Here is a 25,680-nt window from a genome sequence, read left to right as displayed (position 1 = left end):
TTCCTTTCTTTTTATGATGTAGGATTTCATTTAAACAGCAAACATTGCAGTCAGTGATTGAAGAGGCAGTTCTTTGTTTTTTGCTCTATATGTGCATATATTTACCTGTTTTTCTACCTGCCAAATGCATATATAGTTAGAAGAAGCCCCAGAATGCAGGTTGCCTACCTCCTTGGATAAACTGAAGACAAAGACCTTTATTAGCTGCCTATTTGACTTAAATGTTAATCAATGCAAGAACAAGTGCTTTTATAGCAATTATTATTCCACGCTGGTTATTTATTATTTAATTTTTACCCCAACTTTCAGTTGACATTTTCATCAAAGGCATTGATAAATTATATATTTTCAGTCAATGCCAAACTTCAGCTTGAAGGGCAGATAAACAACCTTTGGGAAAAACATTCCAAACTAGGTCACCATTCACAAAAAAACCCTACCTAATCTCTCTCTAATTTGTCAGGAAGCATCTTAAAGAAGTGATATCTAAAAAATCATTTCCACCTAAATTATGGTATATGAGTCTAAGGGATCCTTGGTTTCTTGGATCCAGACTGTGGGGATATTGAAGACTGATGAAGCAGTTTGAGTTGCTCCATGAAATCCATTTGATGCTGACAAGCTGTTCTAATACTAGCAATATTTGCAGCTGACAAATTCCACATGGATAATACTTGAGTGCCAATCTGGAGTTTGGAACTGCAGTTTCAGTTGCAAAATAGTTTAATTTACACTAACTCTCTGTACTTACGTCAGTAGGAAGACAAATCTGGGATTTAAGTCTACTATCCTAGTGTATCCCAACAGCAAATCAATTCTTCAGCAGGGAGGCATCATAGGATTCCATACACATTTCTGTTGCTTAAAAACTTTGTTGTGGAGGTAATCTTAACACTCTCAATTTTCCAAGACTTTGGATCTTGGGTGAACATGGAAAGTTCAGTACAGCATTTTGAACTCAAGGAGTTGTTAAAAAGAGTTAATACTATGTTTACTGTACAGTTGATCATTTTCTTCTTTGGGGCCTTGATACACCTTGTAGCAAACAAATTTTGAATGTGGCCTTGAACCAAATTGAAAACAAGACTAGTTGGCATATTAGGAACCCAACAGAGAGATCCAGAATGTCAACAAGTTAGCCTGCCAGGATAGTGAACTATATTAAACTCTTCCTGTTAAGAGCCAAGTATTCAGCTCAGATTGCTAGAGTGCCTGAAGATCTTGTGATGGCCCCCAGCTGGGCTATTTAATTTTTTAGGTCCATAAACAGATGCCAGTCTCATCATTTTGAGAAGGAAGAAAACTAAACAGCAGAGTGGATAGTATTCTAACAGAATTCTTATTAAAACTTCAAAACATCGTATTTGGGTAAAATCATATTTAACTTAGAAAGTTGCTAGACAAGGAACCTATTCAAAGAGATGCATCCTAATACAATTGCTTCTCCATCAGCCTCATGTTACAGAATCCTGGTTAGTCCTCCCTTTCTCCTTCAAAACTCTCATCTATTTTGAATTTGGCTAAAAGGCTAAATAGGGTAGTTGAAATCCAAAGTACATTTCTTAAACTAATAGTCCTGGGCTGTGCTTTGTTAATAGAGGAGGGTATTTAATCTACTAAAATGAGTATTGTGTATTCAATTTTTTGAATTCATATGCAAAACATTACACAGGAAAGCAGTCCTGGATGTGTGTTGGATTGCCATAAATACAGTTTCATTTTGTTATTATTTTTAAGATCCTTGTGAGCACAATCTGCAATTACATTTTTCTTACTTGATAACAGTGCTGTATGAAGATCTTTTCCATCCCTGTTCATTTTTTTTTTAAAGGAAGTCCACCCTTCCTACTTGCTGCAACATGAGATTCTACCATGTCAGAAGTGTTTTTTCCCTTTCTACTGGTGGCAAGCATGGCCCTCTGGTCTGCTGGCTGCATTTAACTCTGTTCATGCAAACGCCTTTTGCTCCAATGAGTTATCATGTATTCTGGCAAGCATGGCCCCACTTCTGGTCCCCATACGCTGTCCTTGAAGGCATTTCAGGTTGGGCTGCCTGCCATGAAAGTTCAGGGGATTTTATTACTATGTATTTTTTTTTAACAGGTTCAGTATCAGAATGGTGCTTTTGCTTTCCACTGAGAAAATTGACAAGAGTTCTGCCAAGTTTCCCATTCTAGCCGAGTGACAGAAAGTAGGAGTCCATCAATCAGGGCACATCAACTGCAATGTAGACAGAATGCCTGGCCATCACTGTGACCAAAGTAGAAGAAAAGGCTGAACTCTGGCAAAGGATTTCTTAAGCTAGCATCATTTTCAAATGGTTTATCCCCAGAAAAAAACCTGCTGAAAACTGCAGGATGGGAAACCTTCAGTTTAGGCTTAGAGCTCTTCTTGGCTACTGAGAGGCCATCTTCATGTGCCCAAACTGTGGCACAAACATGATTTAGTGGCTTTTTTAAAATGCCATTTCCTTATGACATTGACTTTGTTTCATCCCCAGCCCTCAGCTGAGGAAGCCACCCTGAGCTAGTCCAGGTTTGAAGTGTTTTTGCCATTTCTACCAATAAAATGTTGGCCATCAATAATATCTAATGTACTTCATTGATGCTGTGGTTCTGCTGTGGTCACATTTATAGGATCTGCTCGGCTCCTATTGGGCTGTTGAAGGTGTGTGTCCCCCCCCTTTATCACTTGATGGTCATTTGGCTTGAGTTGGAGAAAGAATGCATATCTGCCTTCCACTCAGGGGTTTCCCTTGGTAATGCCTGACTAGCACATTCCAAGGTGTTTATTAGGTCTTAAGTGCTCTTCTTATAAACATATGTTTAGTTCTCTTTTTGAAAACTGGATTAGGACTAGTTTGTACTGCATAAAAGTATTTACTTTATTAGATTTTTATCCCTCCTTTATTACTTTACAAGGTAAGAAAGGAAGAAGGAAGGAAGGAAGGAAGGAAGGAAGGAAGGAAGGAAGGAAGAAAGAAAGAAAGAAAGAAAGAAAGAAAGAAAGAAAGAAAGATTCTGCTAGCTGTGTGATGTTAGTCCTGTTTCCCTTGGTTTCATGTCAACGTGGTCCACTGCTTGTATGTAGTTGTACATTTTATTGCTTGAATTACTTTGGTGGGGTGGGACCAGAGGTGGGTTTCAGCAGGTTCTGACCAGTTCTGGAGAACTGGTAACAGAAATTTTGAGTAGTTCGGAGAATCGTTAGTAAAAATTCTGACTGGCCCTGCCCTCATCTATTCTCTGCCTCCCAAGTCCCAGCTGATCGGGAAGAAATAGGGATTTTGCAGTATCCTTCCCTTGGAGTGGGGTGGGAATGGAGATTTTACAGTATCCTTCCCTTGCCACGCCCACTAAGCCACACCCACAGAACCGGTAGTAAAAAATTTTGAAACCCACCATTGGGTGGGACAATGCCATTTTGCCTACTCCATTCTGGCTTCATAACCATCTGGGTTACTTCCAGCACTGCTTAACACATGGACAGAATTAGATTCACTGCTAGCATTACCACACTCTTACAATATTAGTTAAAGATGGTACTTCATTATCAATTCCTCCTTCTTGCTTAACCCTGTTCCTCTGTTCTGTACCTGTGACCATTTCGGACAATTGGGGGCATGGATTTAGCACCTTTTCAGTAGAGCACTAAATCCACATTTATAATATAATATAAGTATAGTACTATTTGATAAGAGTGCTGGACCTACATCCAGAAATTGCCTGACTGATGGATCAAGCAATTTTGAAGATCATTCCAAATACTTGCCTGTCAAACCCTATCCTATCTCAAAAGAAAGAATAGTTGGTTATTGTTTTTCTACCAGCAAGAATAGAAAGCCAGGAAATCTAGTAGTTGTTTTTCCTAACTTGGGGGAAAGTATTGATATCAGGGCACAGATGTGGCCTTTACTGAAGCCTTAATTACTACACAAAAGCTGAGAAAGCAGTAAATCTTCCCCAAATGAAACCCCAAAGATGTTCTGGGACTACAAAACCCAGCATGTTCCCTGGGAATTCTGGACTTTCCAGCCTACCAAATATGAAAAAATGCTGCATTTTTAAATTATTAAATTCTTTAGCAGATCGTTCCCATCTGATTTTAGATGTAACCACTCCCAACTTAACCATGAACAGCAGTCATATTTGGCATTGCTTTTCCACATGCATTATTCCTATGTACAATTTCAGATTGTTCTTCAAACTTGAGTGGCTTCCCACTGTTTAGCTCAGCTCACTCCACCCTATTTATCTGGATCTCTTCCCTGGAGATAACCACAGAGAAGGTTAAATGTTATAAGACAGCAGTGTTGCCTGTGAGTTGTAGGAATGAGAGAAGAATGAGCCATATATCACTTCCTGAATACTCTAACAGCAGCACAGTGATGCATGGAAGATGCATATATTACATATATTATGCCATAATTACACATATTATGGCATTTCAGCACTTATACCTATTCAGGGCAGAAATATGTCTCAGCGACATCTGTTTTTGTCATGTTTCCATAGTATTACCTTCATTTTCTTCCCAACCCATGAGTGAGACAGCCTTAAGTCATTTCTAATTATACTGGCATTAAAGTAGCACTTCCCTTTTGTGTTGGCCCTGTCCAAGAATACCCTCAGAGAGTATAAAGTCTGATACGCTTTGTCACCCATTACTTTGGAGAGAAGTTAGCTCATTGATGATAACTGGAAACAGAGACAATTCAGGCAAGATAGGATAGGAATTGTCTGAGCACAACAAATTTCTGCCACCTCAAGGCTGGGTGGAGAACACTTAAACTCACTTAAAGTGGGTAAAGCCCTTCAAATCCTTAATGAGGATATTGTAAAAGTCTAATCAATTTGTCATTGAATAAGCTTTTGTGGATCATGGCTCATTTCCCTGGAAGGCATTGAGTGCCTCTGATAAAGATTGTGGTCCATTTTAAAAGTGAATACATTGGATAATCTTTGAAGTGACGCAAAACCATTTGTTTTTCTTTTCTGAGTCTACTATAGGCTTCTTCAATTCGGAATGGAAATTGTTATTCTTTCTGTCTCTTTTCCACATATTTGTCCTTGAAGCAGTTCTTATTTTTAATATTTTTTCTGGCTACAGCTGTTTTTGAGATAATCTGTTCCTCAGTTCATGCTTACTGAATACAGTACAGAGACCTTTTATATTGCCTTTAAACCCATTTATGCTGCAGATAGCCTATACCACAGACACAGACATACACATACATATATCTATATAAAAATGTAAATGTCCATTTGTACATAACTGCACATCGCTGAAAGTTCTTCACCGATTGCTTTCAAATTTTGACACAACGTTGCATTTGACTACGGGCGTGTTTATGTATACCTATATTATATACATGTCACACCTGTGACAGGTAAAAACATGAAAGACATTGGAAGACATTGAAAGACAGACATTGAAAAACAGTGCCATCTGCTGGACTTAAAACCAACATGGCAGCCTCCCAGCCCTGATTATGCTCAACAGATTTCTGCTCCTTATATTTAGACTCTCCATATTGCTTCCAAGAAACTGCGCATTTGGAAGGCAGAGATGCCTGAAGGCCATATCCTGCTACCAGGCTCGGCAGGTAGGCAGCTGGCTCCCCGCTGGGAAGCCCTCGCAGCCGGCGCTTCTATGGCTGGGCGGGGCCTGCCTGACCCTGGCTCTGACCTCTCTCTCCCCCGGCCGCCCCGCAAAGTAGCCTCGCCCGCCGCTGCTGCCCATCCCCCTTGCCAGAGGCTCTCTGGGCTCCCTCAAAGAACACCTGGCAACAAGGCTGCCTGGGTCCGCCGAGCGGGAACCCTCTGTCCCTCACCTGGCCTGAATTGTGCCTGGCCCAGCACTACCATGGGCCCCGAGGTCAGAAAGACCAGCCGCTAACTGGTGCTTTGCGAATCCGGTCGGTGAGTGGGAGATGGAGGCAACTGGAGCCTCGGAGTCGCCTTTGACCACCGCCGCCTTTGATTCCCAGGTGGGCGCTCTGGCAGTTCACGGAGCCTACCTGAAAATTTCGGCCTCTGGCAGAAAAGGGGCTCCAGGGAGGCTTCGAGGGGCGGAAACGGCCAGGAGGGAGGATGGCCGGCCCTCCTTCGTTTCGCTTGGAAGAGCGGGGGATTTAATCATTCCCCTGCCCTTGGCAGGCGGGGGAGGAGAACTGTGCAGCAGGGATCCAGTGGGGTGTGCGTGGCTCCTGGCTTTGCCACTTTCTTCCTTCGAGCGGGAAGCCCCAAACCAGCCTTGAACCCCCGCCACACCCCCTCCCTCCCTCCCTTCCCTTCCTTTCCATGCTATGCATCTCCCCATCGAGCCCCCAGAGAACATCTGTGTAGGGAGGATGGAGGGGGGCCCCCAAGTTTCTGCTGTGGTGCGGAGAGCTGCGAAGGCCTGGCCTGAAAAGGTAAGGCAATGGTGGGGGATGCAGAAGAGGCCGGGCCAGAGACAGATAAACAGAGAGGGAGCGAGAGACATAGAGAAATACAGCGAGACTGGGGGGGGGGGAGAGAGAGAGACATACAGAGATACAGAGAGAGAGGGTGGGAGAGAGAGAGAGATACAGAGAGGGGAGGGGAGAAAGAGAGACAGAGATACAGAGAGGGGAGGGGAGAGAGAGACATAGAGAGATACAGAGAGAGGGGGGGAGAGAGAGACATAGAGAGATACAGAGGGGGGAGAGAGAGAGACATAGAGAGATACAAAGAGAGAGGGGGAGACAGAGAGGAAGGATTTTGTGGTTCCCATTGTTTTTTAGCAACCGGTTCTCTCCCCTAATCACCAGCTGGCTAGGCGTGGCTCGGGGGCTTCATGTGACTGATGAAAGTGAGTGACGTCGAGTTGGCCACGCCCACCAAATGTTCGTGGAGAGTTTGGAACTTCAGCCTCGCTCTTTTAGCCCAGCGGAAGCACCAGACTGGGCCACAGCAACTCGTGGCCGGGTACAGCTAGTATATATATAATAATTGATTGTGCAAAGAGAATGTTGTATCTAAAGCTGATTGATAATCAAGAAAGTGGCAAGAAATGACAAAACACCCGACTATAAAATGTTGGAACAAATGCAGTTTGAAACATGGTTATAAATTAGTGCTAGAAGATCCAGGGTGCACAAATCCACCTTCCATCACTACTATAGATGGCATTGGAATGATACAGAAAACTCTTAGCACTTTGCTTGGTGGGGGGGATTTGCAAGGGAGTCACTGCAGCAGGATAAAAAGTCAAAATGGCATCCACAAATATGTAATTAAAACCCTGCCAACAGCATACATAAAAAGGGATGGAACAATCACCTTAATTTTTTTTCCTGTCTCTGGATGCCTGATTTTGCTGCAACTAGTGGGCACCAGTTTTTTGCAATAAGAGTATTCTAAGTGCTCATTGCATTACAGTGTTTTACTTCTGAAATATGCTATCATTTTCTTACAACAAAACAGTGTAAGGTAAATGGGCTTATTACTAGGTTTACATGCAGGTAAATGTGTTTATTACTAGGTCAGAAGATACACACTCTGCTTTGGTTGTGCACTGATAGTGTTCTAATTTCATTAAATTTAAAAAAAAATGTTTGCAATTTTTAAAAAATTGTTGCTAATACCACAGTGAAGTAGTCATATTAACAAATTGTCATATTTTGGGGCTAATAAATGGGAATGTCTATAGAGATATTCAGTTGTCCAGGTCATGGTTGTTCCAAAGGGGATTTTTCAAAAGGCAACTGGACTTTGTTTTTCTTGGAAGACATTTCGCTTCTTGACATGTTCCTTGACATTTTCCTTGAAGACATTTCAAGAAGAGAAATGTCTTCAAGGAAAAACAAAGCACAGTTGCCTTTTGAAAAATCCCCTTTGGGACAATAAATAGGAATGTATGAGAATGGCTTGATAAGGCAGGGGCTAAGTTGACTTAGAGGAAGAGGGCTATAAAAATCACACAGTTGCAACACTGTGTGTAATGCAGATGTGAATCTGTATATCACTGCAACTAAGATCCAGTTGGAGTACATTTCAGCCAAATTCTCATCTTTTTTTAGTTGTCATCGTTCGTAAAAAAAAAATTCTGCAAATGTGTAGGTATACAAATGAGGGACAGAATAATTTTGGATGTATTTTGGTTACCATATCAAGATGAAATTAACTAGCTGTTGCTTCTTGGAATATTTCATGACAATATGTATGCAAGTGTTGCACATTTAGGACTGTTTTTGACATCCATAGTAAGTATGGCTTTCTTTTAGAGGCAGGTCTTTATATATATATATAATAGTCTAGTCTATATATAGTCTATATATATATAGTCTATTTTGTCTGTTTCTATTGTAATTGGAAAAGAATTAAGTACCAAGTCCATCTATGGATAGAAAACTGACAACACAGTAGAAGCCCAATTATTTGCATGTCATTACAAAAACTATAAGAATTATAAGGCAAGCAAGCAGGGGAAAAAAGAAAGAAAAAAGAATGTTGTGAAATTTCAAATTTGATTCATCCCTGTGAAAAGTTGCCTTGATGAAATGGAAACTTTTCTATATAGTTTCAGAAAAATGTTAGCAAAAAGATAAAGCTTGCATGAAAGGAGGGTCCCATATAACTTCTGCATGCTGTGAGAATGTCTGGGTTCCCATGAGGGACTGCTTGCAATTCATGTCAAAAACATGTATATAGGTAGTCGTTGACTTACAACTGTTCATTTAGTGACCATTTAAAGTTAGAACAGCACTGGAAAAAAGTGACTAATGATCTAAAGACCTTTTATCGATTTAAGGACTTCAGTGATTCGCTTAACAACTGTGGCAAAACTCACTTAACAACTGCCTTGCTTAGCAATGGAAATGTTGAGATTGTGATCGTATGTCAAGGACTACCTGTGTGCGCAAAGTGCTGGAATTTTAATCTAATTGTGCGTAAGGGGATGGCCTCGACATTCAAGAAATTAAACTAATTGCAAATGAATTTATTCCATCTGTGTATCTGAGCACAGATGGAATCACTAGCCTCACTCTATTTGCATGGAACGGCCAGGCTTGAGCTCACATGCAGAGCCTTTTCTGTTTCAGAGAGCCAAGAAATTAATAAGAGACAGGATAAATCCATCTCTCTATTTTTCTCCACTTTTGTGCTCCAGGCCACAGACACACAGTTTTGGAAACTAGTGGAAGGAATGCTATCTCATTTCCGCCTACAGTTTTTTTCTCTTCTTCAGGTGGTCCTTAAGCAACAGGGCTTTTCTTGCAATGCAAAATGTGGTTTGCCTGGTGCCTCCCTTAACCCACCTGTTTATGTAGGGGATGCTGTCCCACCACCTGTTTATCTGATCATCCTCTGTTTCCTGGCAGAATCACCTTGTCTTACAATAACCCTTAAACCCAATTTATCCCTAGCTTAATCTGAGACATAAGAAGCTAATATATAGGTTGGTTTATAATGTACCATAATTTACAGCCTCACCCGCACCCCACCCCTTTGTTCATAACAGTCTATACAAATCTATTCTCCTTATAAATAATGTACATTCTGAGCCTTTCCTGTGACTGAGGAGATTGTATATGATCCTGTAGATAAGCATTTAAGTCAAAACAAACGATTGCTACAGGATATCCCAGCAGGATGTTAAAGTACAGAATACAATACTATACCGAATATATTTGGATTACAGAGAATTCGCTGTCTCCCCAAGATAAAGCAACAGGGCACAATCCAGGAAGTTCCCTGTTGCAAACTCCACCAAAATGAGGCAGAATTGTGAAAGGGGAATCTTATATCAAATAGATTATTAGTGTTTATCTGGAGAAAATCTTTCAAACATTTATTTTAATTTAAAACTAAATAAAGGGACATGGTGGCTCAGTGGCTAAGATGCTGAGCTTGTCAATCGAAAGGTTGGCAGTTCAGCAGTTTGAATCCCTAGTGCCGCGTAATGGTGTGAGCTTGTTACTTGTCCCAACCTCTGCCAACCCAGCAGTTCGAAAGCACGTAAAAAATGCAAGTAGAAAAATAGGGACCACCTTTGGAGGGAAGGTAACAGCATTCCGTGAGCTTTTGGCGTTATGTTGGCCACATGACCACGGAGACGTCTTCAGACAGCGCTGGCTCTTTGGCTTTGAAACTGAGATGAGCACTGACCCCTAGAGTTGGGAATGACTAGCACATATGTGTGAGGGAAACATTTACCTTTACTTGGAGAAAATCTTTCAAACATTTATTTTAATTTAAAGCTAAATTCACCAACAGAATTAAAAAGAAATTGTGTTAATTTTCCCAAGGTAAACACAAAGACTGTCTACAAGCACTTACCTTAAAAACTGGAGAGCTTCAGGTTATCCTGGAAAATTGTTTTTGCTTTGCAGCTTTTAGAAAACAGAAAAACAAGAATTTTCTCCAGATTTCCGAATGGCAGCAGGGAAACATTACTAAATTGGGCATGAGAAAGGAAAATTTCTCTCGATCACCCTCTTTCATATTTGTTAGTGGAATGACAACATTCACATATATGCAATACATAAAAACATTTACAATTTCTATCTTCCCCATGTCAAGTCAGAATGAAGGCGTCATTAGGATCATCCCACAACAGCCTCACTGCATTGTTCAGCTTTCAGAAAACTCAAGTAAGTTGCCAGCAGATTTCATCACTGCCATTCTACAAAATCTCTTCGTGCATCCATATATGAGATCATTCAGGAAATAACTGTCCCAAGAGTTGTGCTCATTCAAGTACACCAAGAAGTATATGAATATGAGTAAAAATATGCTAAATGGGGAGACAGAAATATCAGTCCCAGATATGCTTGATTCTTTTCAAATATTTCCATGTAGAAAGCAGTGATATTTCAAGGTAATGCCGAAGAGAAACAAATCCATCAGTGAGTTGAGGAACAAATGTTGATTGTAAAGTCTCTCCTAAAATTAGATTCTGACTCATCAGGATTTATAGGCAGTTTGTATTTTAAGATTATCCTATTATTAATAGAACTCTTATCTATAAAATGAATCATGTATGTTATTATGGTGCAACATTCCTAGATTTTGCACATTGACCACTCATATATTAACACAGAGATACACCCTCATGTGCATCCTTGGTCTTGTTGCAACCATGACTATGCTTCTCTTCAGTTTTCTGCTGAGCCTCTGGGATAGTGAATGGGCTAAATATATTAATGGAATCACATGTATAGCATAGCTTTCATTTACTCATGCTTGTGTTGCAAAAGGTATGTAATCTTGAAGAAGCACCACCTTTGAAATCATAATGCTGTTTTTGTTGGATCTGCTAGGTTTGAAGATTCATCATCTGCCCTTATCTGCCTAGCTGTTCCTTAGAACTGTCAAATTTATTTGGAAGAACCTGACACCTTCTGGTGGACAAGATGGTGATGGCCTCATTAGCACAGTACAACTAACTCTTCGAGAGGTGTTGCTTCATTATTCAGATCCAGCTCCTCCTATTTGACACAGAAACAAGAGGCCGGCTTCCCAGGGCCTCTCCAGCACTTACTCCTAGATTGGCACTTTGTTCAGGGATGCTGGATGCTGCTACAGTCAGTTTTCTGTATCTCTTCTGTCATCTGAGGGTCACTTGGATTTTTATAGTCCAAATACAGTAACTGCAAAACATTAGTTACCCTCACTCTTATCCTGTCCTGAACCTTAACCCTAAAGGAGTAAATAATTAAATATGTGGGGAGTAATTACATAAGCCAAAATCAAATTTAATAGCATCTAAAAGTCTGCCCCTTGTCTTATCCCAGCCTCATTTGTAACTTGGATTTTTCCTCTCAACATGTGATTCAAAACTTCCTTTGAAAAATAATGGCCTAAAAAGAGGTTGTGTAAGCTCTTAATTATCCTAATTTACTGTGCTATCTGAAATAAGTTGCTTTAGCGTGATACTGCTTTGAGTTACTTAGGAGAGGTTTAAACTTTCCTCTTCCCAGCTATAATCCCTTTATTTAAAAAAAGCACCTCTGCTTACAAAGAAAAAGGTGTGCTTTTTGACACCAATGCGAGCCAATTGAACAATAAAAGTAACATTTACTTTAGCCCTTACTGATCCTATTTCTTCTTTCAATTTTGCACCCCACCTTTTTTTTCAGAAGGCACTCAAGATAGCTAACAATAAAAAAATGAAAACATAAACAATATCTGTTTATATCAAACAGTTAACAATGCTATAATTAATTCTAACTAAAAAGATCTGGTAAATGGAATGGGGAAGCATCCTATTACAATAGATTCAGGTACTGAAAGGTTAAGGGAAAATGAGCTGATCTGATGTCAGCCCAGTAAGGCAGACCAGACTAAGAAACCAATGCTGTATAGGTCAGAACTATTTATATTGTAACACAGGGGTGTCAAATTCAGGGCCCACGGGCTGGATGCGTCATGCGCTGGCCACACCCAACTCCGTTTTAGCGAAGGAGGAAAAAATCATAATATGTCACATGACGACAATGTGACGCTGCAAGTTTGACACCCCTGTTGTAACAGCTACAGTAACAGAATCTTGCAAGTCTGAATGTGTCCCCCCCACCCCCACCCCCACCCCCTTTCTATGTCTCTGAATTCAGAAGGGATTTATCTAAGATGTTTTTTCACATTATTTGCTTGGCCAAGACTCAATCCTCCTTTATTTGTCCATAGTCATAGTAGTGGCTCTTTCTCTTCCTCCTGTCCCTCAAGGCCATTCTCTGCATCCTCTAAACCTGTCAATTGAGGTTGTGGGTAGAAACAATTAAAGTCCAGGAAAATCACATGCTAAAGAGCCAATCAGCAACTTCTTTATATGTTCTAATGGAATATTATGACAAGTAATATTAAAAACACAGAATTCTTCATGTATCAGTAGGGTCAAAGTCCCTTACAGCTAATCCATCAGGATCACAGTGGTCATTTTCATACCAAATTTGGATCTAAAGATCAGGGCCTCTGGGACTGTAGTACCATCAAATGCTAAATATGGAATGTTGGGTTTAGGCCAATATTTATTATACTATTTCAGATTTAAATATGGCTTTTTAAGCAAAGCTCTTACTACTGACTCGTTTAGGAATTCAGAAAACTCTTCCTGACAAAGAGAGTATAAAGTAATCTCAAAAATCACTGGAAGGATAAAGTCCTTAGACCCCCTGATCTACAAGATCAAGATACCTTCTCACTCAACAGAAAAACTCAAACAGGGGAGATGGACATGAGGTCTATGTTAATTTCACATGATTTTTAATCCATGAAGAATTATGAAAACTTTTCACAATATTAGAACATCAATTGGGATAATTAAAGACACAGTCACATATCCAATAGCTCTGAAAAACTCCATTCAATGAATTTCTGTAGCCACATAGAAGAAAAACATGATTTGTTTTCTTCCCTGACTACCAGATGTGTAACATCTGATTCTCTATAATGGCTCCAAAGGATGTCTCATGCACTTTTGGTTTTTGATCAGATTTCCTTTTGCACTTTTCTTATATCTTCTGGTACTGCCATCCAACTGCATGATCTGATCCATTTCACATGGGAAACTTTTTTTCAATATTTTATGAGAACAATCTTTTGTTGTATGTCTGAAATTGTCTTTCTCCACATTGCTGCATGGAGCATCCGGATCAGAGCTGAGAAAGATTGCTGTCTAACTCTCTGGGAGATTCTGCCAATTAAGGCAGATCAGCCATTGTAAATACTGTTCCCACTTCATGTACTGAACTACACTTCTCGTTCTGCATGTACCTGGAGATGATGGGAATTGTAATCTAACAAAGCTGCAGTAAACTCACATTCAGAAAGCTGTAGTCGATAACAATTATTTATCCTCAGCCTGATTCAATACTAAGGCAACTTCCTAAACTTCTGTCTCCCCTTAAGGCAGAACTGTGCTGGTATTCATGCAGTCAGTTTTGCAGTACGGTACTTAGGAATCTTGTTTGGACCCTGGATGTAATTTCACACATCTCAAAAGTAAACTAGGGTTTGCTCTTTGTAACGGCATCATCTCAAATGCTAAGTTAATAATTCTGGATTTATAAAATTCTTTGTGAGCATTACATTGTAAACCTGTTAAAAATTCAATAGAAACGAAATGGCCCTGTCAGTTTTGGCTGAATGAGGATTTCACACTATTATAGGAATCAGATCTGAACCCTTAAAAAGCGTAGCTGCCTTTAAAATGAAGACATTCCCATGACCCAATTTCTATTTAAGGGTTTCATTTCTATTTAAAGAACATAAATATGAGAAGTTAATATTACGAAGGGCTGTACAATGTTTTTCCATCTAGATGTGGCATCTTATGTCCAATTTTAAAAAATACCACTCTAAAACTGGAAGGCCCTATTTGGTTTGTTTGAAAGTTCAGTGATGTTTTATAAGGGGGGAGGGGAGGGAGGCAGTGTACATTCCACATGAAGGAAAAGAACTAGGTTAAAAATAAGAAAACTGAGAGAGGGTATAAAAGGGATGTTTTTTATCCCCATAGGTTAAACCAAACTGAACAACAAGGGCTGCAGCTGACAATGAAACTCTCTCAGGAAACTTAAGTCTCCGGTGACAAATAAGACTCTCAACCAAGACAGGATGCATATGACCCAGCCACTGAGCCAAAGGGATATGGGAGGCAAACAAGCTGTGCTCTATTGTCTTAGCATATGCTTTACAGACATTTATAGAATTTGAGCCCACAATGAAATCACTCAGTTCGTTGTTCCTTCATGCAGCAAAGATGGGGATTCCCCCACAGGTATTTTGGCAGCTGCTGCTTTTGGGACTGACAGTTCAGCCCAGTGAAGAGGTAGAAGCTTTGTGTTCTGGGACCACTTGCTACACACTGAATTTTGGACGGTTTGGTTGGATGGAAGCTCAGCAAAAGTGCAAGGACAATGGGGGTAACCTGATGACTCTGAAAAGCCAAGAGGAGGCTTTGCTTGTCCCACAGCTGCTCACGAAGATACCCAAAGGGGAAGCTGGCACAGTTTCAGAGGTAAGATTGTGGATTGGGCTTCACCGAAAGAAAGGCAAATGCTACGAGAAACATCGGCCATTGAGGGGCTTCCGCTGGGTGACAGGAGGTGAGGACACCCAATACTCTAATTGGGGACAGGAGCCCCGGGAAACATGCTTGTCAAATATGTGTGTGACCCTTCAGGGGACTCCCTTCTCATCTCAGGAACTGTCCTGGGTAGACAGCCTCTGCGGCAATGCAAATGCTGGGTTGTCAGGCTTCTTGTGCAAGTTCAGTTTCCAGGGAATGTGTCGTCCACTTATACTGGCAGGGCCAGGTATGGTCAGCTACAGCACCCCTTTTGGTGTAGCCACTGATTTCCTTGTCACTGTACCCTTTGGCTCCACGGCTGAAGTAGCATGTGAGCCCCAAGGAGAGGAGATACCTAACATCTTCCTTGTGTGCAAGCCACAGCCAAACAGCAATGTCTCTGAATGGAGCAGCCCAGGTCCATTTTGTGCTTCACTCACTTACGGTTGCAGCTACAACAATGGGGGTTGTGAACATGAGTGTCTGAATCAAGGCAAGGGTTTGTTTCAATGTGCATGCCACTCAGGATACCAACTTGGAAGGGATCATCTTTCCTGTGTTCCCGTGGACTACTGCAGCTCCAATCCATGTCAAGGACAGTGTAAACCATACCCTGGGGGCTTCCAATGCCTCTGTGCTTCTGGTTATATTTTGGCTGATGATGAGCGGAGCTGCATAGATGTGAATGAGTGTGGTGCGCCTCAAAGTCCTTGTGAACAAATATGTGTGAATACCAAGGGGTCCTTCACATGTCGTTGCAACCTAGGCTATATGCCTGCCGAGTCTGGCCACCAGGCATGCCAGGACATTGACGAGTGTGCAAGGAACACACCATGTGACCAGATTTGTGTAAATACTCATGGCTCCTTCCACTGCTCTTGCCAGCCAGGATATCAACTGGAAGGTATTAATAGCTCTTCTTGTCTTGATATTGATGAGTGTCAGGAAGAACTTTGTGAACATATGTGCATCAATCAAGTTGGCAGCTACCTGTGCTCTTGTAGGGATGGCTGGATTTTGGCACCCAATGGGATCTCTTGTCTCTTGGATCCGACAAGCAGCACCTCTTTACTATCCACTCAGGGAGGAGAATGGATTCCAACAGATATTCATCCTGCTTCAGAGTTACCAGCCTTGCTGACTGATCCTTCACCTCAAGCTGAGCTAGGAGTCTTTGCATCCCAGGATTCCACCCTTCAGCCAGCTGTGGTCAGCAGTGCACTGGAAGACAAACCCCATATCAGAGATGAGAGGATAGATAAGAACAGTCATGGCTCCAAGCAATTTTTGTATCTTATCTTGGGTGGTGTGGGTGTTTTATTCCTGGTCTCTTTTGCCCTAGCTTGGGTCATCTACAGGAAAATAAAAGCCAAGGAAGTCAAGAAAAATTCTAAGAATGTAACCGATAATTATTCTTGGGTACCAGACCAAGGAGAGAGCAGGGCAGCAGGAAGCAAGGAGGGCTTGTAGTCAATCATGTGGTTTTGGTGTGCGAAGGAAGGAAAGGAAAGGTATTCATTGAAATGTTTAATAAGTGTACACTGATAACTTTTTCATGTAATATTTTGCAAGAGGACTGCTACAATTGCACCATCAAAACCCCAAGGGTGAAACTAGAAATAAAACCTTTAAGAGTAACTCTATCAAGATTTTTATCTCTGACAACAGTGATATGTTTGACTTTGCATCCACTTTACATACATGCTGGATGGTCAGTTGATTGTTAGATCAGCTTTCCCTTCTTGCCTAGGAAGCAAGAGGTAAATTTTTCTAAGCAGCACATCTATTTTTATGTCCACCCAGTTTTTATCTTACTACTCTAATGCCAACTTCGTATCAATCCTTAAAAAAAAAAAATGACCAGAAGGAAAGAAGCATATTTCTTAAATTAATTTCAATAGTGCTGTGATAGCAGCACAGTCAAATCATCTTTCAAATTACTTGTTAGTTGTGAAATCTTATATCCATTTTCACCCTTGGGTTTAAACTAATTGTGGTCCATAGAAATCAGTTTGCATGGAATCAGAGGAACTGAATTCACAGAACTGTAATTTAACTTGTCTTGAATTGGCTGTACTTGGTTCAGTAAAAAGGTACTGCAGGCCCGCTTAGGCTTCAGATTCTGCTGTTTTGCTGCTCACCCAAAGCTTTGCTAAATGTTATTACATTGTTTGGGGATGACTCAGTCTCACTGAAACAGAAACAGCTGCAGTGACCAACCGAAGCTTCATCTATGCTTTCCATATCAGTTTATGGGGAGAAGGAGAAAAATATAGAGGCCGTTTATGATCCAACATATTTCATGACTGGATGCTTGAGGAAAACAGTTCTGGGGAATGTAGCAAAAATTTGAAACCATTTCAAAGTTAACTGTATTAAAGCTGAACATTGTTCAATAAAATGTGCTTTATACCTCATTCTGACAATATTTTGGAAAGATGGTAAATAGCAAATGTTACAGACTGTCTCCATCATGTACACCTAGTTCTGAAATTTCTCTTTCAGGGCTAGTTCTTTAAAAATAACTTGGTCAGTCTATGTGATCAACCCTAGGGATAACTACTCCAAAATGTAAGAGGATTTCATTTTTTATATTCAATTTGATTTCAGTATGCAGAATATATAGAACGAAAATGCAGTGTTGTGGTAGGGATAAGGTTTTGTTCCCTCCATTTAAAGAAGCTCCACTTTCAGCTTATGTTTCTTTTTTCTTGAGACTTATGATCTCTAAAATATTAAAAGCTGGCTGGCTAATTTGAGGCTAGTCAATCTTTCTCAGTCCACAACAGCAGGCTCAGATGACAAGCTAGAAATGTGAAATATATATTCTTTCTGGCATTTTCCCATAAGTGCAGTGTCCATTGAGAATGTTGGTTTAGTAGCTTATCCAAATTACATTTTCTGCAGGGTTTTAAAGATTGTATTTAGGTGATAGTGATCTTGAATTCCATAAATCAGCCTTAGAACATAAATTCACAAATAATTGATGAGATGAGAAAAACAAATTGTGAATATCTCCATAACTCCCTCCCCCTGCAAAAAGTATTTACAGAAGCAATTGATATTAGAATAATTTTTAGGAGTGGCAATTTTAATACCTGATTTGCAGCTGTTGGCCAAGATTTCCCTCTAAAAATCTCCTCTGTTTCTTCTATTGAAATATTTCTATAACTAATTGAAAATCTAAGATACATGTTATTTAAGCAAACAATCTGTAGCTTTTGCTATTAAATCTACATCACTCTCCATTTTGATAACATTATTCAAGACTGGATTTGAAATAAAAATAACTCTATTAGAAATGCCACTGGGTTCTATTAATAATTTCATTAAGACTAAATAAAATGGCTTAGTCTGGACTAAACCATGCATGTAAGATATTGAGTCCTACATTACCAGAAACTAACTTAACATAATGAGTTTGCAGAGGAAAACTTTGCTCCTGAAGTTATTGTCTCTGCTGAATCTATTGTTAAATCAAGAAAGCCATAGGAAAATTCAGAAGTCTGATTGCCTAGATATTTTAAATGGATTTTCTTATCTTCTTTTTGTACAGTTGCTGAAAAGAGAGGAAGACAAAAGGGTAATACTTGAAGCGCATAATACAACTAATAACAAATCCAGATGCCCTCATATATGCAATTACGATACAAATGAAGGACACATATCTATGCTCAACCTAGATTTTTTGGGAACATACTGATTTATAATGATATTTTCATAACAAAAGAATAAAATCCACCACTCATTGGCCAATCGTGAAATATTCTTTTTCCATTGTGGAAAAACTGAATATATACTGTGTTTCCCCAAAAATAAGACTCTGTCTTATATTTTTTTGAACCCTGAAATAAGTGCTTGGCCTTATTACCATGCACTCAAAAGCCCGATTGGGCTTATTATCGGGGATGTCTTATTTTGGGAGAAACAGGGCAGGTCTCCTCTAGATTGTACAAGATATAACTAAAATATTAATATCCTATGTAGAAATTTAGAGACACTGAGATCTGAGTCATGTAGTCCTTTCTTTTTAAAAAGAGGGATTATATGTATGCAGTCTTGGAAAGCATATGAACTGGAATACTGAGTCAGTGTTCTATTATAAAATATGTAACGTAGATGTCCCTCCAGATTAATTTCCATTAAAAAATGTAGGCTAAAGGTCAGCAAGTTGCATCTATTTAGAAATTGCTGGACTTCAACTCCCATAAGCGCCTAGCTATCATGGCCTCAATGGTCAGAGATGGCATGATTTTGAGGCAACAAAATGTGGAACACTACAGACTGTCCACCCAGCTATAGACCTATAGGAAACAGGAGAACACCAGGAAAGGAATAGCAGCAATTAGCCAACCTATGCTGACCTCATAACCTAAGCAGGATCAACTCTGATAACTTCTTGGATGAATGGGGTATGGGTGTGAAGGGACTCATAATTTGTAAAACAAATGCTAAAAAAATTAAAACAGCCACATACCCAGCACAAAGCAATGGCAACCCACTTAAGGCATGAATGCAGTCATCAGAACTAAAAAAATGAATGCTACATATACCATCCCTATCTTGCCTTATATATTGCTTGTGTTTGTCTGTCTATCTGCCTGCCTAGTTTTATCTGGTATGGGAAATTCCATAGAAATGAAATCTTACAATGGTGTGATTAAATGTTTTTTTCTTTCTTTTCCTCTCCTTTTTACTTGTGGCTACTACAACGTGGTTTCAGAATAAAAAAAATAAAATATCCCTTCTTTGAAGACTCTGTAACTCTTGTGCTTATTTCTCTTACCCACCCAGCTTTGAACTAGAGCCAAAGATTCCTGGGAAGAGCTAAATTCAGAAGGATCCACACCCTTGTCTTTAGTAAATGGTCATATTCAGGTACATGAAAACTAAAAAGAGAGAAAACCTCAAAGATTCTCTGCTTTTTTGTTTGTTTGCTTTCTTTTTTTAAAAAAATCTCAGCTTTAATACTTCAGAAACACAAGTAGTCCTCAACTTACATACCACTTGCTTAGTGACCATTTGAAGTTATAATGCCACTGAAAAAAATGACTTATGGCCATTTTTCACACTTACAACTATCCCCATAGTTACGTGACCAAAATTTGGATGCTTGCAACTGACTCATATTTATGAGGATTGCAGTGTCCTGGGATCACGTGATTCCTTTTTGTGATCTTCTGACAAGCAAAGTCAATGAGGAAGCCAGATTCACTTAACAATAGTGCTACTAACTTAAAAATTGCAGTGATTCACTTAACAGCTGTGGCAAGAAAGGTCATAAAATGCGGCAAAACTAACTTAACAACTGTCTCGCTTAGTCTCAACAGAAATGTTGAGCTCAATTGTGGTCATAAATCAAAGGCTACAAGTAACTCAAGGTGAGAAACATATAATACTTCTTCCTCCTCCTATTTCCCTCCCACAACAAATGGATACAAAGTTACAAACAAAAATAAAATGATGGTTGAATCCACAGTACTGGTCATTTCTTTCTTCCAATGAGACTGATGTCTGTCTGTCAGTACTAATTGGTCTAAACCTAAAGAGTCTTTTCCCACCAACAATTTACTTAAGCTAATTCTTCAACCTGCAGTATTTCAAGCGGGTCCTCAACGGAAATGCATCAGACTCTAGGTGGAGACATTCCTTGGCAACAAAGCAGATCTCATAAATTTAAACTGCACTGCTTCTAATGCATATGTATCCTTATAAGCCCAACACTGTGCACTATACTTAGCACTTTGGATTTTGAAAGTTTACCTGTTATAGGAAGATAGCTGTTTCCCCCACAGGCTATATATCTAATTACTGCATTCCAAGCTATTCGGGCATGCAGGGTGAGGCTTGAAGAATAGTTTCTGGGAAAAGATTGTCAGTTTTCCAAATGTGGGGGTGGTTAGTGTGTCACCTTGGTTTTCATGGGGGTTGATTTCCAGCATTTTGGATTGATAATGCAATGCAAGTGTTGCAGAGCCACTTGAGGTACAGACAAAATAGCAACACTGTCAGCATATAGAAAAATGGAAATTGGTTTACTAAACAGAAGAGGGGATGAAATTCAGTTCTAGTAAGGGCCTGAACAATATCATTGCTGAAAAAATTTTTTTTTAAAGAAAAATATTCATTTAATTCAGAGATCTGAGGATTCAGCGTCTTAGTCAGCATTATTGGCTCTCTGTCAGCATAAGTGGATTTCTTACTATGCTATCTCTGCCCCAAGGGCCCAAGAGATTTTCTGCAAGACCTCCCAATCTAGGTAAGGCTGCACCAGTTCGCCTAAGTTTAGAACAAGCCTTGCTGAAGTTTTTCCTTCCTAGGTAACCTATAGTAAACTCCCACAATGCTATCACATATTTTTTCACTCCTGTTAATCTTATCCAGATACTTTCAACAGTACTTCAACATTCAGGGACATGGATTTCTTCACAGACATATAGCTTCTTTACATAGAAAACTGTTCTGCCTCTGTTTTTGCTAAGATTGTTTCTTTAAACCAAGTCATATCAGCACACTTGAGTTGCTCCCTTTCCCCCCTCCCCCCCTTATCTTCTTCAGGCTTTTCATTGGCCAGATCAAGGTGAGCAGCCCTTTAGTGGTGACAGACTACACTTAATATATTGTAGAAGGATGGGAGCAGGCCTATAAAAGAGGATAAAGTCACAGTACACATGAGTTCTGAGGGGCGATAGAAATATAGCACAGCAACATCATATTATCAACATCTGGTCAACATTCACATTTGCAAGGAAGCAGCTTCTGCTCAAACTATGAAATTTTGCCCTGCACAGTCATTACTTAAAGCATTCAACAGTAGTGAACCTTCCGGTTTGTTATCTTATCCCATATGTATCTATAATCCTTTGATTGATTGTTGCAAATTTCCCTGCCAAATGAAGTGATATAGCTATATCCTAGAACAAACTCTCTCTTTTTTTGCAATTTTCTGAACTTTTAGCCTTTTAACATTTTTAACTAACTTTAGTGACTCCGTTTAAAATATCACATTCTCAATTGTTTCATATTTGTTACTGTCATATTGTATTTTACTATTAGATTGGTAAGTCACCCATACAACATTCAGTAAAATATCTTTTACACAGGTGAAGTCCTTCTTATTCTGAACTTTAACTAACCTTCAACTGTGTGTGTACGTTGCTCTTTACATTTTCTTTTGGTGATTTTATTTGTTGTTCTTTTGTTGTATTTGCAGCTGTTAGTCACCTTGAAGCTTCAGCAATAAAGATATACTTTCTAAAACCAATGAAACAGATAACATTATAAACAATCCAATAGTAAAGTACATGCCTTGACTACAGCAAGTCCAGAGTTCAATTCCTGGGATCTTCAAATAGGTTTTCCAAGTATCAGGATTGATAAAAACATTCCTACTCAAAATCTTGATGAGTGGTGGTATAGTCGCAGACATTGTTAGGCAATCTTGATGAGTGGTGGTAGTCGCAGACATTGTTAGGCAAGTCTAACCACCACCATCTGATATGCACCAGATGTGTTTTAACTGCAATCTCATCAGACTGAGCCAGTCAATATGCTAGCAGGCTGACAATAATGGGTTTTAATCCATTACATCTGGAGCGAATGGGCTGGAAGATCTGGCCTGAAATATTGAGGTTGATTCAACATAATCCAATCTCATATGATTTACAATTTCCTTCAGCTGCACAGCTATGCATTGACTGCACATTGTGAAATACAGGGCAGGAAAAAATACTAATTGCTTCCAATCCAGGAATCAGAAATTTGGATTTGTCTCACAAAATTACAGTTCCTCAGATGGCATTTGCCAGCAATGTCATCTGTATGATTAGTAACCTAGAATTGTACATGCAGCTGCTCTTCAATATTTGGTATTCACTTTTAATATTTTCAACAATGGATTGAGATTTTTCTTTTAGAATGGCAACAAAAAAAAATCCTTAAGAAATGTCTAATATATCCCAGTAAATCCTCTCTTCTGATTTAGGTTTCTGCTCAAGGATCAGGAAATAAAGTATAAAACCCCTAGCTATGTATTGAATTATTGTTCTGGGAATTTATTATATATCTTTTTCAGCTGAATTAATTATTTTATTTATTTATTAATTAAATTTATATACCGCCCTATTCCTAAGGGACTCAGGGCAGTGAACAGCGAATGATAAAAATACATGTAATACAAACGTTAATAAAAAACCAATTAAAATATACTAAACACTCTGGTCCTAGATAATTCAAGACATCCCAGTTTAAAATAAAATCAAAAAGCAATATAAAGGGAAAGTTAGGCCAGGCCGGCCTGCTGAAACAGGAATGTTTTGAGGGCACAGCGGAAAGTGCGCAGATCCGGAATCTTCTGTATCTCTGGGGGGAGCTCGTTCCAGATGGTGGGTGCCCTCACAGAAAAGGCTTTCCCCCTGGGGGCCGCCAGTCAACACTGTTTGGCTGACGGCACCCTGAGAAGCCCCTCTCTATGGGAGCGTACTGGGCGGTGAGAGGCTATTGGTGGCAGAAGACGGTCTCGTAAGTACCCCGGTCCTAAGCCATGGAGCGCTCTAAAGGTGGTAACTAAGACCTTGAAGCGCATCCGGAAGACCACAGGGAGCCAGTGCAGCTCGCGCAGGAGGGGAGCCACATGGGAGCGCCATGCTGCTCCCATAACTACCCACGCGGCCACATTCTGGACCAGCTGGAGCCTCCGGGTGCTCCTCAAGGGGAGCCCCATGTAGAGAGCATTACAGTAGTCCAGGCGTGAAGTGACGAGGGCATGAGTGACCATATTTAACGAGTCCCGATCCAGAAAGGGATACAACTGGCAAATCAGGCGAACCTGATAAAAAGACCTCCCGGCCACAGCCGTCAGTGTTCTTCTAAAGACAGCCGTGAGTCCAAGAGGACGCCTAAGTTGCGAACCCTCTCCGTGGGGGGCAATGACTCATCCCCAATAGTCATTGATGGCACCAACTGACTATATCGGGACGTCGGAAACCACAGCCACTCGGTCTTGGATGGGTTGAGCCTGAGTCTGTTCCTCCCCATCCAGATCCGTACAGCCGCCAGGCACTGGGACATCACTTTAAGGGCATCATTGGGGTGGTCCGGGGTGGAGATGTATAGCTGAGTATCATCAGCATACTGATGATACTTCATCCCAAAACCACGGATGATCTCACCCAGCGGCTTCACATAAATGTTGAACAGAAGGGGTGAGAGAACCGACCCCTGTGGCACCCCACATACAAGGGGCCTCGGGGTCGACCTCTGCCCCCCTGTCAACACAGACTGCAACCCATCAGAGAGAAAGGAGGAGAACCACCGCAACACGGTGCCCCCCACCCCTAACTCTTCCAACTGGTGCAGCATGATACCATGGTCGATGGTATCAAAAGCTGCTGAGAGGTCTAATAGGACCAGGACAGAGGAACAACCCCTGTCCCGGGCCCTCCAGAGATCATCTACCAATGCGACCAATGCCGTTTCCGTGCTGTATCCAGGCCTGAAGCCCGACTGGAACGGATCTAGATAAGCCGATTCATCCAAGTACTGAGGAAGCTGTCGCGCTACCACACTCTCAACAACCTTCGCAACGAAGCGAAGGTTGGAGACTGGACGGTAATTAGCCAACACTGCTGGGTCCAGGGAAGGCTTCTTGAGGAGAGGCCTCACCACCGCCTCCTTCAAGGCGGCAGGGAAGACACCCTCTCTCAAGGAAGCATTTATAATCCCCTGGAGCCAACCTCGTGTAACCTCCCGAGAGGCCAGCACCAGCCAGGAGGGACATGGGTCCAATAAACATGTGGCCGCGCTCAGTCTGCCCAGTATCTTGTCCACGTTTTCCGGAGTCACAGAATCAAACTCTTCCCAGGTAATATTCTCAAGACTTGCCTCCATCCTCCCTCCCGAATCTACCCAATCAGAGTCCAAATTTTCCCAAATCTGAGCGATTTTGTCATACAGATATTGTACAAAGTCCTCGGCTCTACCCTCCAAGGGGTCCTCCCGCACTTCCTGGTGGAGCAGGGAGCGGGTCACCCTAAACAGGGCGGCCGGGCGATTATCTGATGACGCAATAAGAGCGGAAAAATAGTTACACTTTGCCGCTTTTATTGCCACCAGGTAGGTCTTAATATGAGACCTTACCAGTGTTCGGTCAGATTCAGAACGGCTGGCCCTCCAACTGCTCTCCAGGTGTCTTTTCCGGTGTTTCATCTCCCTCAGCTCCTCGGTGAACCAGGGAGCCAGGTGAGATTGACGCCGGGTCAGAGGCCGCAAAGGCACGACCCGGTCCAAAGCTCCAGCGGCCGCCCTATCCCAGGCAGCCACTAGGTCTTCAGTCGAGCCGTGTGCCAGAGCCTCAGGAAATGGCCCAAGCTCCGTCTGGAACCTATCCGGGTCCATCAGGTGCCTGGGGCGGAACCACCTCATTGGTTCTGCCTCCCTGTGGCGGGGTGTGGCGGTTTGAAGGTCAAAGCGAAGGAGGGAGTGATCTGACCATGACAAGGGCTCGATCGCTATATCCCCTATCTCGAGACCACTCAGCCACTGACCAGAGACAAAAACCAGGTCCAGTGTGTTTCCCCCCGTGTGAGTAGGGCCATGAACTAATTGGGTCAGGTCCATGGCCGTCATGGAAGCCATGAACTCCTG

General features: G+C 41.0%; 1 protein-coding gene across 1 annotated transcript; it reads left to right on the top strand.

The window, feature by feature from the left end:
* The first annotated feature begins 12,981 nt into the window (after nucleotides 1–12,981).
* On the top strand, nucleotides 12,982–19,790 carry CD93 (CD93 molecule). The gene has a single exon (XM_034411777.3). The coding sequence runs from the start codon at nucleotides 14,689–14,691 to the stop codon at nucleotides 16,504–16,506; it is 1,818 nt and encodes a 605-aa protein (XP_034267668.1). The 5' UTR covers nucleotides 12,982–14,688; the 3' UTR covers nucleotides 16,507–19,790.
* Nucleotides 19,791–25,680: the final 5,890 nt, after the last annotated feature.

Source organism: Pantherophis guttatus, chromosome 3 (assembly GCF_059756535.1).
Source record: "Pantherophis guttatus breed Tessera chromosome 3, ASM5975653v1, whole genome shotgun sequence".
NCBI lineage: Eukaryota > Metazoa > Chordata > Lepidosauria > Squamata > Colubridae > Pantherophis > Pantherophis guttatus.
This window is presented reverse-complemented; position numbering and strand designations above follow the sequence as displayed.